Below are 17,165 nucleotides of genomic sequence, written 5' to 3' on the forward strand. Positions count from 1 at the left end.
TACAGAAACTCAAAAGACAAAGGCACCGGAATTTACTTGGTTACAACCGGGGAGATTGTTAATCCAAGGAAATGAAACACACTAAATTCTTCTTCAGGCGGAGAAGCCTCTTTACAGCAATTTACGCACATAAAGATGAAGCTAAACTAGAAAAGGAAAGCGCACAAGTGTTGTTTATCAAATTGCTTGTTCTGTTTTAGCTTCTGAACCAAGACTGTATTTATAACCTCAATCGGGGCGCCTGGAAGGTTTTCAGGCGCCTGAAGTGGCATAGAATTCTATCCCCAATGCGTCGATCAAAGTCCACGTCGATTATGATAACATTTGGGGTTCGGGCGCCCGGACTCACAAAGTCAACATGGTTGACTTTTTCGGTCCGGGCCCTCTGCTCCGGCTTTGCTCGCCTCGGTTCGGGTCTTCTGCTCCGGCTCCGCCCGCTTGGATGATTTTGGCCATCCAGAATAGGGCTCAGCCGAATCTAACTCCCGGCCTTCTCGAGCAACCTAGCTTCCGCTCCGGCTTCTCGTCCCTCGTAAATGTCGCTCGCCTCCTTCTCGTCCGCCCGCGTACTCTTCCATAGCACCTCGTCCATCAGACACACCGAGCCCGTCGGCTCTCTCCCGTATCGTCCTTCTCACTAGCTGCATCTTTTGCTCGACTTCCTGTGCTCCTAAGCTCCTGCACACTTAGACACATGGTTAAACACAATATAAGACCTAACATAATTTGTTTGATCACATCAAAACAACTTTGGGGTACCAACAATCTCCACCTTTTTGATGTGAGCAACCCAAGTTAAGTTAGGGTATACCAACATAAAGTTCAGGCAATAAATTTGCAATTAAAATGCTAAGATATATATATATAAAAATAATCTACCTCTCCCTAGACTTAATCTTCCCTTCTTCCCTTTGATCACATAAAAAAATGGGGTACCAAAAAATCTAAGGGTAACTTTTATAAAACTCTGATTTTCAGACAATTTTGAAAAAATATATCAAGATTGAAAATAATTTTGATAGCACTAACAATGCATTAATTTTTAGAAAAAATTTCTAAGTAAAATATTTAAAAAACAATCAATAATTTCCCCAGTTAAACAAATTTTCAAAAACTAATTTTATAGAATTTTTTGTAAACTAAAGCTGATACTTAAAAAAAAAAATTCTAAGTAAAAATTTTATAAGTAGAAAAAAAATTCTAAATTAAGGATACTATAAAATATTTAAATAAATATTTAAAGTATTATCTAATTTCAATTTTAATGCTCTATTAGTTAATCAATTAAACATTTTATTTCAATATTTGGCTTCTAGACTATGGCGAGACACTAGACCTTCTTGGTTATTGGAGCAACAACACTTTCTAAACAAAGTTTCATAAGGAAATTAAATGTCTAATGTATTCTTTGAAAGCCCTAAGTCCAATTAAACTTTTAATTAAGACAATACTTTGATTCGGTGGGTATATGCTCGGTCCGACCATTGATTCGGTGTTTCGATCGGTGGTTAGTCCTCCTGAAGTGTGCTGGCTCTGATACCACTTGTTAGGACCCGTTGGTCGGCTAAAGGAGGTTAAATAGCCATGCATAAAATCAAAACAAATGAACCCTTCTCGGACTTTAAAAGAACACTAGCATAAAATAATAACTATAGAAACTCAAAAGATAGAGGCACCAGAATTTATTTGGTTACAACTAGGGAGGTTGTTAATCCAAGGAAATGAAACGCACTAAATTCTCCTTTACGTGAAAAAGCCTCTTTACAGTAATTTACGCACAGAAAGATGAAGCTAAACTAGAAAAGGAAAAGCGCACAAGTGTTGTTTATTAAATTGCTTGTTTTGTTTTAGCTTCTGGACCAAGACTGTATTTATAGCCTTGGTTCGGGCGCTTGGAAGGGTTTAGGCACCTAGAGTGGGATAAAATTTTATCCCCGACGCTTCAGTCAAAATCCACGTCGATTATGATAACATTTTGATTCTTGGCGCCTGGAAGGGTTCCGGGTGCCCAGACTCACGAAGTCAACATGGTTGACTTTTTCGATCGGGGCCCTCTGCTCACCTCGATCCGGGACTTCCTCTCCGGCTCCGCTTGCTTGGGTGATTTCGGCCATCCAGAATAGGCTCATCCGAACCCAACTCCACGTCTTCTTGAACAACCTTCCGCTCCGGCTTCTTGTCCCTCGGAAACGTCACGCGCCTCCTTCTCGTCTGCCCGCGTACTCTTCCGCAGCACCTCGTCCCTCAGACGCACCGAGCCCGTCGACTCTCTCCCGTGTCGTCCTTCTCGCTAGTTGCGTCTTTTGCTTGACTTCCTGTGCTCCTAAGCTCCTGTACACTTAGACACAAGGTTAAATATGACAGGACATAACCTAACTTGTTTGATCACATCAAAACAACCTTGGGGTACCAACATATCCTTGATTCTTGTGTGTAGCTGAGTAGCTATTTCTCCACCCTGCATTTTAATGTTAAATAAATTGTTCAAAAGTAAGTCTCTCTTGGTTACATTTAAATTGTTTGTGCCCTCGTGTAATTTGACTAACTTATCCAACAGCTCCTTCACATTCTCGTGTGAGCCGACGCGGTTCAGTTCTTCCTTTGTAAGTACACACTGAATTGTGTTCATTATCTTTGAGTCAATCTAGGTCTTTTTCTTATCTTTCAGATTTCATCTTTCTATGTCAAGGGGTACTTTAGTTGCTTCGTCTATCGACACCCTGTATCCTCGTCGGATGGTGAACCATTGATCGATCCACCTTCAAGTATACCTCCATTTTTCTCTTCCAGTAAGGGAAGTCATCCCCGCTGAAGAGTGGAGGACGAGCAATGCTGTAACCTTCGTTTTGGGGCATTAAAGATAGAACCTTGCATACAAAAAATAAACTAATAAAGAAATCTCAAGACTTGATCTTGGATTAGTAGTGTGAGAGATGATAAGTATAAATAGAAACTCGATTGGTGTTATACCAATTCAGAGTATTTTGTAATGCAAAAAACTTGTCCAAAAGAGGTGGTTACTCCAATTTGAACTACGTTAAAAATCTTAAAACCAAACGAGATTTAACAAGAAAGAAAACAAGAGAGCCTCCTTTGCTCGATTGACAGTTGCACTAATTCAGAGTATACCTTGCTCTGATACCACTTGTTGGATTGTGAGCACGTGAGAGGGGGGGGGGGGGGGGGGGGAATCATGTGATTTTGAAATCAATCTTTTCTTTTTGAAATACCGAGTTCATAGCGGAAATAAAACTAAGGGAAAAGAAGAGAGATGAAAGCAGAAAGGCACGCGCTAACATAAGTAATTTTTTATTTAGTTCGAAACCTTCAATGACTCCTACTCCAAGTACAAGTGATGTATAAGAACTAATAGTTCGAATATTACAAAATTGAAGTACAAGTGATGTATAAGAACTATAAAGTAAAGTTACCAATAACAAAGAAAATCAACAGAACTTGATTGTCGGTTGTTGGAGGAGTGTTACAACATCGTAGGAGTCTTTTCGGAGTGGCGCGCAAGAATGAAAGTCAGAGTACTTGTCGTGTTGAAGCTACTGGTCGAAGGCTACTTTTATAGTCCCATCTGGGTACTTAGATCCCTTCCTGGGCGTCTGGACTGTGTTGATGTGGCAAGCTCTCGTTGAAACTTTATCCTCGAAGTTTATCCATGTCTGGGTGCCCGGATCCCCTTCGAGTGTCTGGATTGTTGACGTGGGATGACCAGTCATCGTTCTCCAACTCAACATGAAGATTAGTTTTTGCCTATCAGGGCGCCTGGACATCTCTGAACGCCCGGACCGCTTGGGTACCTAGATAGGCACCCGCCCGAGGGCGCTCCTTCGTCGAGGCTTGCCCCGAATCACTCTTTTTTCATCTTTGTCTTTCTTGCAAAAAAGATTTAGTCCAAGCAATATTATAAAAAATAAGTTTTGACAGTCTTTGGACTGTCCAGTCTTGACTTTGAGTTTCGTTGAAACTTTTGATGGAGTCAACGTCTACTGTTCCCTCAACCGAGAATGCGTCCTCAATGTATCTCTCTTCTAGTTGCTTACCTCCACTTACTAATCGTAGTTTTCCTCAATGTCAGGTCTCTTGGCCCACTAAGACTTCCTGCCAAATCTCAACCCATCTGGATTTCAGCTAGCTGTCAACCCAACTAGACTTCCTTCTGTTAAATCTCAACCAATCTGGACTTCATGTTAGCTATTAACCTAGCTGAACTTTAGCCTGGTGTTTCAGTCCTCTAGACTCATCAAGTTCATATCTTGCACGCTTGGTAGATAAATTAGACAAACATTACATCTAATTTTAATCTATTTATCATTCATCAAAAATTATGTTTGATCATTGGTGTCAACTGCACCAACATCTAGTTGGTTAGAATATAACATATTTATTATAATGTGGCAGAGATCAAATTCCAAGAGGCGCATGCCTTCGGAACAATTTTCTCTCACTTCTTAACCACTTGACGGTAGAGTATAAATTGGCCTTATAATTTTCCTCCATTTATATAACTTAGATACTTATTGTGAGGGATGAATATAATCATCTTTTGCTACCATAAAAATGTTGTAAATCTCTTTAAGCCAGTGAGTCCATGAACATTGATAATTTGGATGGTCATCCATGAGCGCTTCTTGATTTATCTTGTTGGTAGGTGAAATTTTTTTTATAGATTAAGTCGATTACCTCTAAAATCATAACTACTATAATATGAATATTTTTAAATAAATTAAGTATATATTATAGTAGTTATAGTTTTATAATTGCTATAATATGTGTAATAACTATAAAAATATAATTATTATAACGCACCCAATTAACTAAGAATTTAGACTTTGCCTCATCGACTATCGTTATATCAAACCACCATTAAACCCACATGGAATGTAGACATCATTAAGGACTCGCGTCTACCACCAGCTTGACACTTCGAAGAGCCGAGTGTGCGTGCGAGACTTCGATCGAAGGCAGCAGACCCTCATCTTTGCTCTAATCATCCGCCCTTCTCTTCAATCCATGCACCTCTCGATCCATGATCATTTGAATGATCAATGAGTGGTATAGCCTTACCAATGGAATAGGATAATAATAAGAATAGTATTAAACAATACTAAGGAATAATTAGATAATTATATATTATTGAAAAAACTAGAATAGGACATCCTTTGATATAAAATCAAAAAATGGAACGCCTCTCGCATGATTTAGAAGAAAAATACCTTCTAACTTTTGCCCACAATTTTTTTTAGAACATATACAAAGTTAATAAATTTAATTATATTATTTATAAATGAAATTAATGCCAATAGTTTAAAAAATGCTAATCAATTAATCCTTTTCCCTTTGAAATTCATGAAATTGTAAATTTATTTAAAATAGTTTTTTTTATAAAATATTTCCAATATTTCGAACTATATAAGTAAGCAATCCCATGCTTTATGGGAACAAAAATAAAAAAGATTAAATTACAACAAAATCCACCGATCAAGTGACCAGTTAAAGAAAACAATTGTTAGTCAATTGTTATCGCATCAAACTCTTTATGCAAAAGGAAAATATTTCTAAAACGATTAAAAAATCATTTGCCCCAAATAATTGAGAAACTAATTAATAGTCAAATGATTAATCGATATTATATTAGGCATATTTCATAGCATACCAAAATGGCGATCCACGAATTGGAATAGTTGGTATTTATATGAATATTTATTTTAATAAATTTAGAAAATACCCTTCGTAGTAATTTATTTGTATGCGTGGGTGAGTGTTTGGGATGAATGAAATTTTTTTTCCCTCTAAGACGACAACAGTGTGAGTGGCTGCCGCGTGGCACAAAAATCCTTTTTTTCATTTTATATATGTTTATTATTTTATCAATTTGAGAATATATTCTTATCTTTGCTTATTGCACTCGCAAGTCAGTCACCCGTTACGAGTCCTGGGTATTTTAGTGGGGCCCACCAGTCTCCCAGAGTGTGCGGTGAACCTGGTCAACGCGCAGAATAAGTACGAGCTCCGCCGTGATTCGCCATTTGACCACGTTTTAGCCCTTTTCTTGTTCTCTGTCTGGTAATTTAATGGTGGCAATTGCTGTTAGTTAATAAATAGAGATCGATGGTGATGTCATTGTAAGAAATTGGAAGGAGTTGCAGCTCCAGTTCGCCTCGGTTCGCCCGCTTTTGCTTTTCATCTTCCGCAATCTTCGAATTCACGCCGCTGACTCCCACGTTTGGTTTGGTTTGGTTTCCACTTTCAATTCCCACAAATTATTTGAGAGAGAGAGGGAGGGGAGAGATAGGAGAGCCAGGGGTGGAGGAGAAGGAGAATCGAGAAGCGGCGAAGGAATGGGGATGTGCTCGTCGAGGCCCGATAGTTGCGTGAGAGGGCAGCGGAGCTCCAACGCGGGGGCGCGGAGGCGCCGGCCACGGTCGGCCAGGCACAGGGCGGCGTCAGCATCGCGTAAGACGATGGAGACGATCGACGAGGCGCCGGGCCTCGACGGGAACGATTCGATGTCCTACAGCAACCCCGCGTTTCAAGGTGGTGACTTGATCCCCCTTTCTTAGTTTTTGAGGATCGGCGGGGTTGATTTGGGGGAAAATACTGTTTTTTAATATATATATATCTCGATGTTGATTTTGATCCGCATTGAGTTGGCGCTGCTTCCAAAGTCGCAAATCTTTTGCCCCTTTGATTTGCGGTTTGAGTAGGCAAATTGTGCTGCATTGAATGAAAACCCTAATTCCAAATCCGGATCCAAGTTGAGATGTCGTGAGAAATGGATTGCCTTTTAGATCGATGAGTCAGATATGGGATCGTAGTCGCCTCTGCTGCATTTTTACGCAGTTTACAGAATATTCCCGGCTTATTTACAACATTTTATAATACACGTTTTATTTCATAGTCATTACAAAAAAAAAACAATGTTCTAATTTTGTCCGTATTGTTTTGTTGAGCAATCTTTATTTATTTATTGTTGATCTAATCAATTTGGTATTGCATAAATTGAAGGTATGACATCGGCTGGGAGTGTTGAGGAAGCATGGTTTGACACTTTCTCTACAATAGAATCTGATGAGGATGATTTCAAGAGTGTTCAGGATGGTAGGTTGCACACACCAAATTGAACTCAGTTTAACTTGCTTATGCAAGAATTTATTTTTTAGTTGTTCTGATGAAATAGGATGGGTAGTGAAACACTAGCCGCTATCTTTTTGATCCGATTATGTTATACTTCATGTCTTTGAATAATGATGTGCCTTGGCAGATGTTCTCCATGGAAATGGCTCTGAAGCTGAAGGTCTTGTGAGTCCTAAGTCGTTTAGAGATGACAATCTTGGAGTTGCTGACCAGAATACTTTGTCCATTGTTTCTACTGAGAGACAGAAAGGGCAAAAACTAGGGGAGCAGTCTTCAATAAACTCAGTAACTACTGCCAAATCATTTGTCAGTTATGAGGATGTATCAGTCATTTCTGCAGAGGAGAATGCTGAAGGGGAAGATGAGGGTATCTTGAACAACTGTGGGATCATTCATAACAACTGTTTGCCATGCTTAGTTGTTACTACCTCAACAATTGAAAAGAAGAAACCATTGAGCTCCAGTCCACCAAACTCAGCCAAGAAGGCTTCCTTGAAGCTCTCCTTTAAGCGCAAGTCTGGGGAAGCCCATGCTACCTCAACACGATGTGAGTGTTTATTGATGTGATATTATTTTCTACTTGGATAATATCAACCTTCTTGGACTTTGAGTTCGTATGAAAAATTTTCTGAATGGAATTTTATCAACTTCCATCTTTGATAGTGAATTCTATGCAAATATCATCAACTGTTTACTTAATAAACTAGTTGTTGAATTAAACCCTGGTCTGTCCATCATGTTTTTTCTCACATTCAACTACTTTCTATTTAAGGGCTCCTAAATTTGGTTTAATATTTGTTGTTCTTCTTGGGGTCTTTTTGATTTTAATCATCTGAAACCTTTCTATTTAGGAGTCTAAATGCAGGTGCTTTGCCTCCCTATCTATTTAACTAGAACACCATGCCAAATTTATGAGATTAACTAGAGATATTGGTCAGTGTAATTATATAAGCTGCTGACTTTCTCTCTTCATTTTCATCAAGTTTCTACGAAAGTCTTCCTTGAAAAGCCACTAGCAGGATCTCAAGTTCAGTTATGCACATTGGGGAAGAAAATGCTTGATAGTTGGTCACCTATTGATCCCAATACTTTCAAAGTGCGAGGGGAACATTACCTTAAGTAAGTGATTTCATCCTTTAAATTTTAACTCCTGTGCATTTTAACTTCATGCTATTAAGCTTGTGTGAACTGAATTTTTACACTAATTTCTAAAATTAACCACTAGGGATAAGAAGAAAGTTTTTGCTGCATATTCTCCATTTGGCGTTGATGTATATTTGTGCCAGCAGAAAATTAGCCACATTGCCCAATTTGTGCAACTTCCCTTTGTAAATTCACCTAGCAAGTTGCCACCCTTGCTTGTAGTTAATGTGCAGGTACGTAATCAACCTACTTAAGCTAAATTTACTTTTATCCTAATTAACTTTGTATAATCTGTTTAATTCTATATCATGTTCTAAGCTGAAACATTTGACATTTCTATATTCAGTTTTTGCATTCATGCTCATTAGTAGATCAATTGAAAGGAAACCTATTGCGCAAGAAAATTTTTGGGACACTGTATCTTCTTATTAATACAGCTAATATACCACCTCTAGTTTTATAGCGATAGTGGAATTTCCAAACACATCTATTATATTTGTCTTCCCAATGAAGCCCAGTACTGAGATTTCAGACACCTTAAAGTTTTGTCAGTTTATTTAAAATCCAACCTTTTTACAGCAAGAATTTAGAGTTAATGGTTTATTGATATCTTTTGACTGGCAATATTAACTGGGTCAGCTGGTTGGTGTCACCGATTTGTCCAACTGGAGGTGTGAAGCTGTCTGACCTGAATGGTAACATAACTTCTATTTTTCTGCACCAACCTTAGTTTGAGGAAGATTTCCATGGCATGTTGGTGATTGAGCAATGATCATTTGAAATCACATTTTTATTATTAGATTTAGTCAAATTCAAGTTACCAAGGAGGAGATGCAAAAAAAAGAACGACTTTTTTCCCCCTTTGTCTAACTTTGATCCAGTAATATTCTAAAGCTGTTCCTTAAATAATCTAGCTTTTTACTTGATCATTATCCATTTCTTCTGCTTCTTATGTCTTAGACTGAATACCTGATCTCGTATATCTATCTTGCAGGTTCCACTTTATCCTGCAACTATATTTCAGAGTGAAACTGATGGTGAAGGAATAAGCTTTGTATTATATTTTAGGCTTTCAGAAGGCTACTCTAAGGAACTTCCATCTCATTTCTTGGAGAGCATTAGAGTAAGATTTATTTTGTTTGTCATGACGTCTTTACCATTGTATTTTACTCCATATTAAGAGTAGGTATATTTGTGTGCCAAGACTATGCTTTAGGATTATATCTTTGGTCTATGGTTTAATGTAGTTCCATTGGACCGGATTGACATCAGCCAGTAACAGAGTAAGATAATAATTGGCAAAAACCTGTTGTAGAAGCCGACTGATACAAATTGTGTTCCTACAATAACTCGTGTCATATATTCCATTGTATTCATCAAATTTTCATGAGAAGAATTTGATGAATATTTGTTTGAGTGTTTTCTTTGATTGCTGATCTTAATATGAGGGCACAATATGTTTGCATGCATGATTGGGTGCATCGAGTGCTATACATAGTAAGATACTTCAACATTGTATCATGTATATGCTTATTGATTAATTGTCCTATGGATTATTTGCATTGTTTAAAGGCTTACTATATCTACATTGTCATAGAGGTTAATTGATGGCGAGTCTGAAAGATGCAGAGGTTTTCCTATGGATTCACTTGTTCCCTTCAGAGAAAGGTTAAAGATACTTGGGCGTGTAGCAAATATGGAGGATCTTCCTTTAAGCACTGCCGAGAGGAAACTTATGCATGCATATAATGAGAAGCCAGTTTTATCTCGTCCTCAACATGAGTTCTACTCGGTATATGCTCATTCTCTTTTGAAATCAAATCAAATTTCTATTAGTCAATGATCCACACTATGTTTGATGTGTTGAATTTTTTACAAATGAATATTTGATTTAAACTGCTTGCTCTAATGGTGCACACTACACCTCTCCAGCAGCTAAACTTAATACCTAATGTATCATTTGCAGGGCAAGAACTACTTTGAGATTGATTTGGACATGCATAGATTCAGTTATATCGCAAGGAAAGGATTTGAAACCTTTATTGACAGGTTGAAGCTCTGTGTCTTGGATATTGGCTTAACGATACAGGCAAGCATTTGTATCACATTTGCACTTAACTTTACTAAGAAGCATCATCATGTCATTAAACTGTGTTTGCCTCATATAATTAGGATCAACCGCATTTGCCTCTGTTGAGCTCTATGCAAAACTCAATACTAATATTCAATGAATTAAATTAACTTTTATTCTAGTTGTGTAATATTGTCTTTAGTCTTTCTCTAATCCTTAATGGATTTAAAGCTTGGGCAAAAGTCAAAAGAGCATCCCTTTTTTACTGAATCGTCTTATTTTTTATCGAAAGGGCGTCCCACCCCTATAAAATGACACAACTGTCCTCCTGTACTGTTCTCATTATTATTCTATCTCCTACTTAAATCGGCGCGTTGTAACAGCTACGATATCGTAATAGCTACAGTATGAATTTTTTTTTAAGACAAATTGTTCGAAGCCTCTGCAAAGGATTTAAACGGTGTTTTTTACCTAAAATTGGGTTGTTACGAGTTTCACTTTGCAACCAGTTGTAGATCTCTGAACAAGATTCGATTTGATATATTGTGTGTCTCGTAGTTTAACCCAAATCAAAAGTTATGGTCTCTCAATGTTTAGGGTTTAACACTCACGTTGTAGTAGCTACGGTTTCGTTGTTGCTACAACTGAGCTACCACACAATTGTAGCAACTACGAAATCATAGCTGCTATAACGTGAATGTTAAACCCTAAACTTTGAGAGGTTATAACTTTTGATTCGGATTGAACAAAAGGACGCAACACACAATATATCAAATTGAAATTCGTTCAGAGATCTACAATTGATTACAGGGTAGAACCCACAACAGCTAAGTTTCAAGCTAAAAACGTCATTTAAATCCTTTTTAGAAGCTATAAACAATTTTTGTCTTAATTTTTTTTTTCATGTTATAGTAGTTACGAAACCATAACTGTTACAATTGTGTAATAGATACAGTTTCGTAACTGCTACAATATGCTTGATTTAGGCAAGAAGAAATAAGAGAGAGATAATATTGGCAATAATCTGCTATCGTAGGAGGGTAATTAGGTAATTGTACATGGTGGTGGGACACCCAATTAGGTAATTGTACATGGTGTAATTGTACATGGTGGTGGGACACCCTTTTGATAAAAAAATCAAAATGGGACACCATCTGGATGATTCCAAAACAAAAGGGCACCCTTTCGACTTTTGACTTTTCCCCTTCAATCTTTGAACATATCTAACCATCTCAAGATATTATCTTGATTTATCATCCGTACAATAAAACCTTTGTACCATATTAATATTTTTTATTTAATATTCAATAACTTTATAGGATCATTTTAATATTCTCATCTCTCACATTACCTTTTTATGGTTGCTTTCTAACGGCCTAATTCTTTTATCCATAAAGTACTCTCCTTTTTCACTTTGCTAAGACTCAAAGAAGCATGAGGTTATTCTTGTCCGGAGGTAAGTCTCATGTTAATTATCGTGGTACAGGGAAACAAGCCTGAAGATCTGCCAGAGCATGTGTTGTGCTGTGTGCAGTTGAATGAGATCGACTATTCCAATTACGTGCAACTCGCTGTACATTAACATTGAGCAAGGACAGATCTCAGTAGACTTTGGTGTTTGATCGTGAATAGATATGCACATTTACGGAAGCAGCCATTGATAGATTTTATGTAGATTTGTGCAGTCACTTTCAACAAGTCTTCTTTGAGATAAGGGACAAGGATCCTCTCTTGGCAAAATAAACTTTCGTGGTTTAGATAGTAGCAATCTGCTTCCGAAACTTGAATCGGTGACAGCCCTTGTAGCTGCTGGTTAAAGAGACGTGCTTAGCTGTAAAAGATACTGTTCGATGCATCGCAAGGTTATCGATGCATCTGCGATTGTTGTATACAAACTGTGCTTAATCAATGAAAAATACTGGTTTCATTTAACCACTATGATCGCTTAAAACTTTTCATTGCTCATCCTTTTATGATGCTTCACGTTGAGCAGGAATCTGTTAGACGAGGGTGATGTAATTACTCGTAGTGACATTTAGCATCTTTGACAACTACGTCGGTGCTAACGATACTTGTGCAAAAGCACCCATACAAAACTTGCGCAATAGCAAAAGTGACGCAGATTGAGCAGTGCAAAAGGGTAGAAAACATGTTTCGGGACATTGAAACACTCGAAACTTTGTGCGAAAAAACATGGAAGCCAACAAGAAAGATCTCAAGTTCTATGAGATAGAATAAAAGTCGAAATGGAAGATATGGAGCATGAATACAACGGAACTCCCAAAGATTGTTCATGAATTATTAAAACTTGAGGTTCGTGTTCTGAATTATAGATATGAAGATAAATCACAAATCTAAGAAAACATCAATTGAAATATTATGAGTGATGAACTCCACGCATAGATAAAACTGTCTCTAAAGAAAGGTGACAGAGAAGTAAACAAATGCAAAATTTGTGTGCAGATGTGATTGCAAAATGATTGATTTAATGATTTTTTTTTTTTTTTGCTTATTTTTCACATTCCACAAAAATGCTATACACAATCGCCATGAGGATTTGAACTACAACCATTCCTACATTAAGTTATTGCGTGGTAAATCTGAGAAAATAGAATAAAAACCTGCTACAAATTTAGATGAGAGAAGAGAGAGGGAACCAAATCAACCACTGACCATGCAAGGCCAGCATACTGAAGAAACCTAATTCCAGTGTCAACATCATATGCCTTCTGAGGGAGAAAAGCAACCAATTTCGGTACATAAACTGATTGCTTACTGCCTTCTGGTTTTCCCTTGCTTATGGATCCCTTCAGCATCGGTACATAGGATGACGATATGATTGGGATGCCCAATGTGTTGCAGACAATAGGCAGCAACCATTTGGCTATAGCCTTGCTGCAGAATTTCACGATTAGTATTGTAGGAATGCCAACCAGTATCCGACCGAAGAAAGCTGAGAATGGTAGTTGAGGGCTGAAAACATGTGGCACGCCCTCGTGGTGAAAATGAATGTATGTTTGTTGAATTCCAGTAACCTGTATACATAAGTTTTATGATTTAGCATTACAATGGAAAGCTACGAAATCAATCCTTACAGCAAAGAACTGTGAAAAGCAACACTGTTTAGAGAGAATGGTATGGCTTTCCTCTTCCACATGTACAATATTTGCCTAGCTTATTTGGAAGATTGACAAAAAGATGAAGGCATAAATTTCAACCAAAAGTTATATTTTAGGCCTCTGAGAACATCCACACTTATTAAAGATAATCCAAAAGGTTAATAGTCCCAAAAGTAGTTTAATGATCAATGCATCAGACTCATTTTGCAGTCAAGGAAAGCCGGTGGGGAATTAAAGCAGGGTTCTAGAATGAGATAGAGTGCGCTTATGGTGGAAGGTATGTGCGCATTAGAGATAAATTAAGTGATGAAAGATTAGATGGAGAGGCATTGTCAACAGGTCAGGTTGGAAAACCAAGTTAAAAATAAAAAATTGTAGATCCATGTATAGACATGAACAAGGTATTGACGACATGATGCAGATTGAATTAGCAAAGGCGATAACACGTAGAAAGGACAAGCATGAAAAAAACAAGCTAACTAAGCTGAGTTAATAGAGTCTAGAAAGTATCTTATTCACATTTAAGGACCTTAGCATCTAGATCCAAGATAAAATATGAGTCTCAATTATTTGAGGTCCGTTATACAAGTTATGCATTTTATCACATTATTGAACTCAATGTAAAAACAAATACAGGTTCTTGTTGTTGATGGTGACGATGATGAACATTGAACACTATGCAAGGCACACTAGTAACAATATGCAATGTAAGATGATATAATGGGATTTCATTTTGCCATCTAAAAGGATAAGCAGATGATTTTTTTACTATATAGTCAAGTAATAACAGCAGGCAGAGCAGATTTTAATAAGATGCAAAGTAGACAATGTTTTAAAAAGCATATTCCTAGGTGGCAACCTAGGCGGTTTGGGATACCTTCTGCTTCACCTACAAGGTAAATGGTTCGTTTTAAGTGGACATTTCAAAAGGCAGGCTAGGAGGCAGGCTACCTAGTCAGCTTGCCTAAGTGTCTGGTTGGAAAATTTATGCATACTTCAAATCAAAAGTGTGTTTTGCTAATTGATTGAAATTTTCAGCAAGAATGTAACTGTTGAGGCACACATTGAAACTTATAGTCCAAGAAGCATGAAAAAAGATTTTAAGATAAAAGTGTAGAATTCTGTAAAGGAAAATCTAAGAAAGAGTGAAGATTGTGCTTACTATTCCAAATGCAACACCATCAAAGGCCGCGTGGTACTCAAAACTTGGGGTTGGCAATTCCGGAGTAGGATATGCAAATGCCAACAGGAAAGATAGACCGGCCCAGAAAGATGTAACTGAGAAGCAAATAAACCCTTATCACCAAGTGGAGAAAGCTCAAAACTAGCATTCGTCATTGGCATGTAAATTGAGTAACATTGCTTGTTAGAGACTTTGAAGCATACCATTCTGTCCAGAGATGACAAACTCATCAATATATACATGGACCGTCAACCAAAAGGAAAGGATAGCGAGCCCAATGCCAATTCCAGCAATTACATCTGTCACACTATGCATACCTAAATAGACTCTCCCTGAATAGATAAACAACATAAGAACATATGACATAAAGCTGCACAAAGATAAAAAAAACAAATAAACCAATATTGGACCCTTTTATTTCACTTTAAAATATGTACATAAGTTACGAAGTTGATCTTTCCTCACCTATGCCAATTAGAAAGACAAGCAAGCATACTAGCCCGAACAAAATTGCAATCTCAATTCCATCTCTTTGTGGATAATATGTCAGGATATAGAATACTAAATATCTGCAAGAACCATAAGAACATCATAACTGAGAGATATTTCACCAGATGTTACCATTGTGTACATTAGTTTTGGAGCAGTGTACATGATGGAAGATCTTAGTTTTTTTTACTAAGTCATGAATAACAAAAACTTACCCCAACAAACAAACTGTGTTCAGACAATGTGAAGAAGGCAATCCATACTCCATGGCATTCTCCTTCTCGTCTGCAGTGGCAGTTACCCTCCTCACAGGAGGACAACTAGGTCTAGGAGCTGATACGAGATCCTATATGTCCATACAACAGAACATTTCACAAATCAAATTACAGAACTATCATAAAGGTCTAAGAATGAGTTGCTAGATCATTTCATCAGAATGATTGCATGGAACAAATATCAAAGGTACCTTTATTGAGTTCCCAATGTAATCACAGAAAGCCATCAATAAGGTCATCTGCCTTGCCAATTTGGAATGCCCGCTCTAGAAGATTAACAACAAGAAGGAAAATTTATTGTCTATTCATCCACTCTTCGAAGGTGAAATAAAAAGCTGAAAAAAAACTCCAAGCATACCCAGAAAAGAATGGGGAGAAATCCTGTATAGAAGGGAACGGACACAACGCATGACAGCGTGGAGAACAAATTGTCCAAGAACCCATTTTGCGATCTCTGCAGGAAATCAACCAGGAAACTATCAGAACTCGGATCAAAATTCTACCTCGAGAACAATTTTATGACATTTAGGTATGTCATCAAAGGAATCAAACCAAATTTAAAGACGAAAAAAAGGCCAAATCGCAGAGAAGTGCAGATTCACCAAAAGAATGGCAAAGTTACCAATTTTTCCGGACGCAAACCCTAAAATCCAAAAGAAATTTGTGGTTCACCTGCAACCGAAGGATCGCCGGGGTATCTGCGATCACCCGGCGCGTGACCAACGGCTGCGTTAGTGCTCTGACCCTCCTGGTAAGATCGAATGTCGATGCTGCCACCACCCAGCCCGCGATCGAAGAGAGGGTCAACGCCTGCCAAAAAGAAATTCCCCCCTCCATTCCTCTCCCTCCCTCCCTCGACGCTCCCTGCCGCGTCGATGAAATCGAAATCCCCTCCGGATCAGCTTGCAAACACCCCAAATTCTGCCACAGCGACACGGAAGGCAGCAATACAACACCTCGGAGCTGTAACTCCTCTGGCCTTCGCTGGTTTTGGACCCCCTCCGTGTACCTGATCAACCAAATTTAATTGGCGGAGTTATAAAGGAGTTGGAATGGTCTAACACGCTCCACCGGTCAAAACTCGAGATGGTGAAAGTTCAAAAACATCCAAATTCTTCACTGGACGTGCAGAAGCCGAAAAAAGTCACCTTTGGAGGTCGCTCGGAGGATTCGGGACGTCGAAGTGATTTGAAGACCAATAAAAGGGAAGATCAGTCGTTCCAAGGGGAATCCAATGGAACTTCAACAATTAATTAATATTAAAATCATAAGAGTGTCCAGAAAATACTAATAATATTATTATTATAGAAAAAAATAAAATATATTATTTTAAAAGATTAATGTTTTAAAAGAATGATATTATAGCCATAAATAAATAGGTAAAAATTAGAACGGCGCCGCAGATAAATAGAAAAATCATATTAGCGTCAAGAAATTAAAAAAAATGAATGAACACCACCCAATCTCTTTTTAATGATTTTATCCTATCCCCGGATCACGGTGCTACGATAAGGTAGGACATCCAGATTATTACTTAGACATCATTGATTCGATCTCCAATTATAATATATTTACAAGAATTTTTTGATGAGAAATTTCTGAGACCGATCACTCTAGGATAGTAGTCTAATTGAATTTATCATTTTTTTTTCCTTTCTCATAATTTTATCCTATAAATGTTCCTGAATTTAATATTATTATAGAAGTTACCAATTAGATTATATTCTAAAACGTTGTAA

General features: G+C 37.7%; 2 protein-coding genes across 2 annotated transcripts; one reads left to right on the forward strand and one right to left on the reverse strand.

Annotated features, from left to right (window-relative positions):
* Window positions 1-6,119: 6,119 nt before the first annotated feature.
* On the forward strand, window positions 6,120-12,292 carry LOC121971273. The gene is made up of 9 exons (XM_042522449.1): window positions 6,120-6,546; window positions 7,018-7,110; window positions 7,274-7,693; window positions 8,130-8,265; window positions 8,372-8,522; window positions 9,284-9,412; window positions 9,887-10,081; window positions 10,256-10,378; window positions 11,847-12,292. The coding sequence occupies exons 1-9, from the start codon at window positions 6,351-6,353 to the stop codon at window positions 11,940-11,942; spliced, it is 1,539 nt and encodes a 512-aa protein (XP_042378383.1). The 5' UTR covers window positions 6,120-6,350; the 3' UTR covers window positions 11,943-12,292.
* Window positions 12,293-12,885: 593 nt separating this feature from the next.
* On the reverse strand, window positions 12,886-16,547 carry LOC121971275 (lipid phosphate phosphatase delta-like). The gene is made up of 8 exons (XM_042522450.1): window positions 16,099-16,547; window positions 15,785-15,880; window positions 15,618-15,692; window positions 15,367-15,497; window positions 15,128-15,231; window positions 14,866-14,994; window positions 14,642-14,757; window positions 12,886-13,395 (listed from the first exon to the last, which is right to left on the reverse strand). The coding sequence occupies exons 1-8, from the start codon at window positions 16,261-16,263 to the stop codon at window positions 12,985-12,987; spliced, it is 1,227 nt and encodes a 408-aa protein (XP_042378384.1). The 5' UTR covers window positions 16,264-16,547; the 3' UTR covers window positions 12,886-12,984.
* Between the last annotated feature and the right edge of the window lie 618 nt (window positions 16,548-17,165).

The sequence above is a fragment of the Zingiber officinale genome, chromosome 4A (genome assembly GCF_018446385.1).
Source record: "Zingiber officinale cultivar Zhangliang chromosome 4A, Zo_v1.1, whole genome shotgun sequence".
NCBI lineage: Eukaryota > Viridiplantae > Streptophyta > Magnoliopsida > Zingiberales > Zingiberaceae > Zingiber > Zingiber officinale.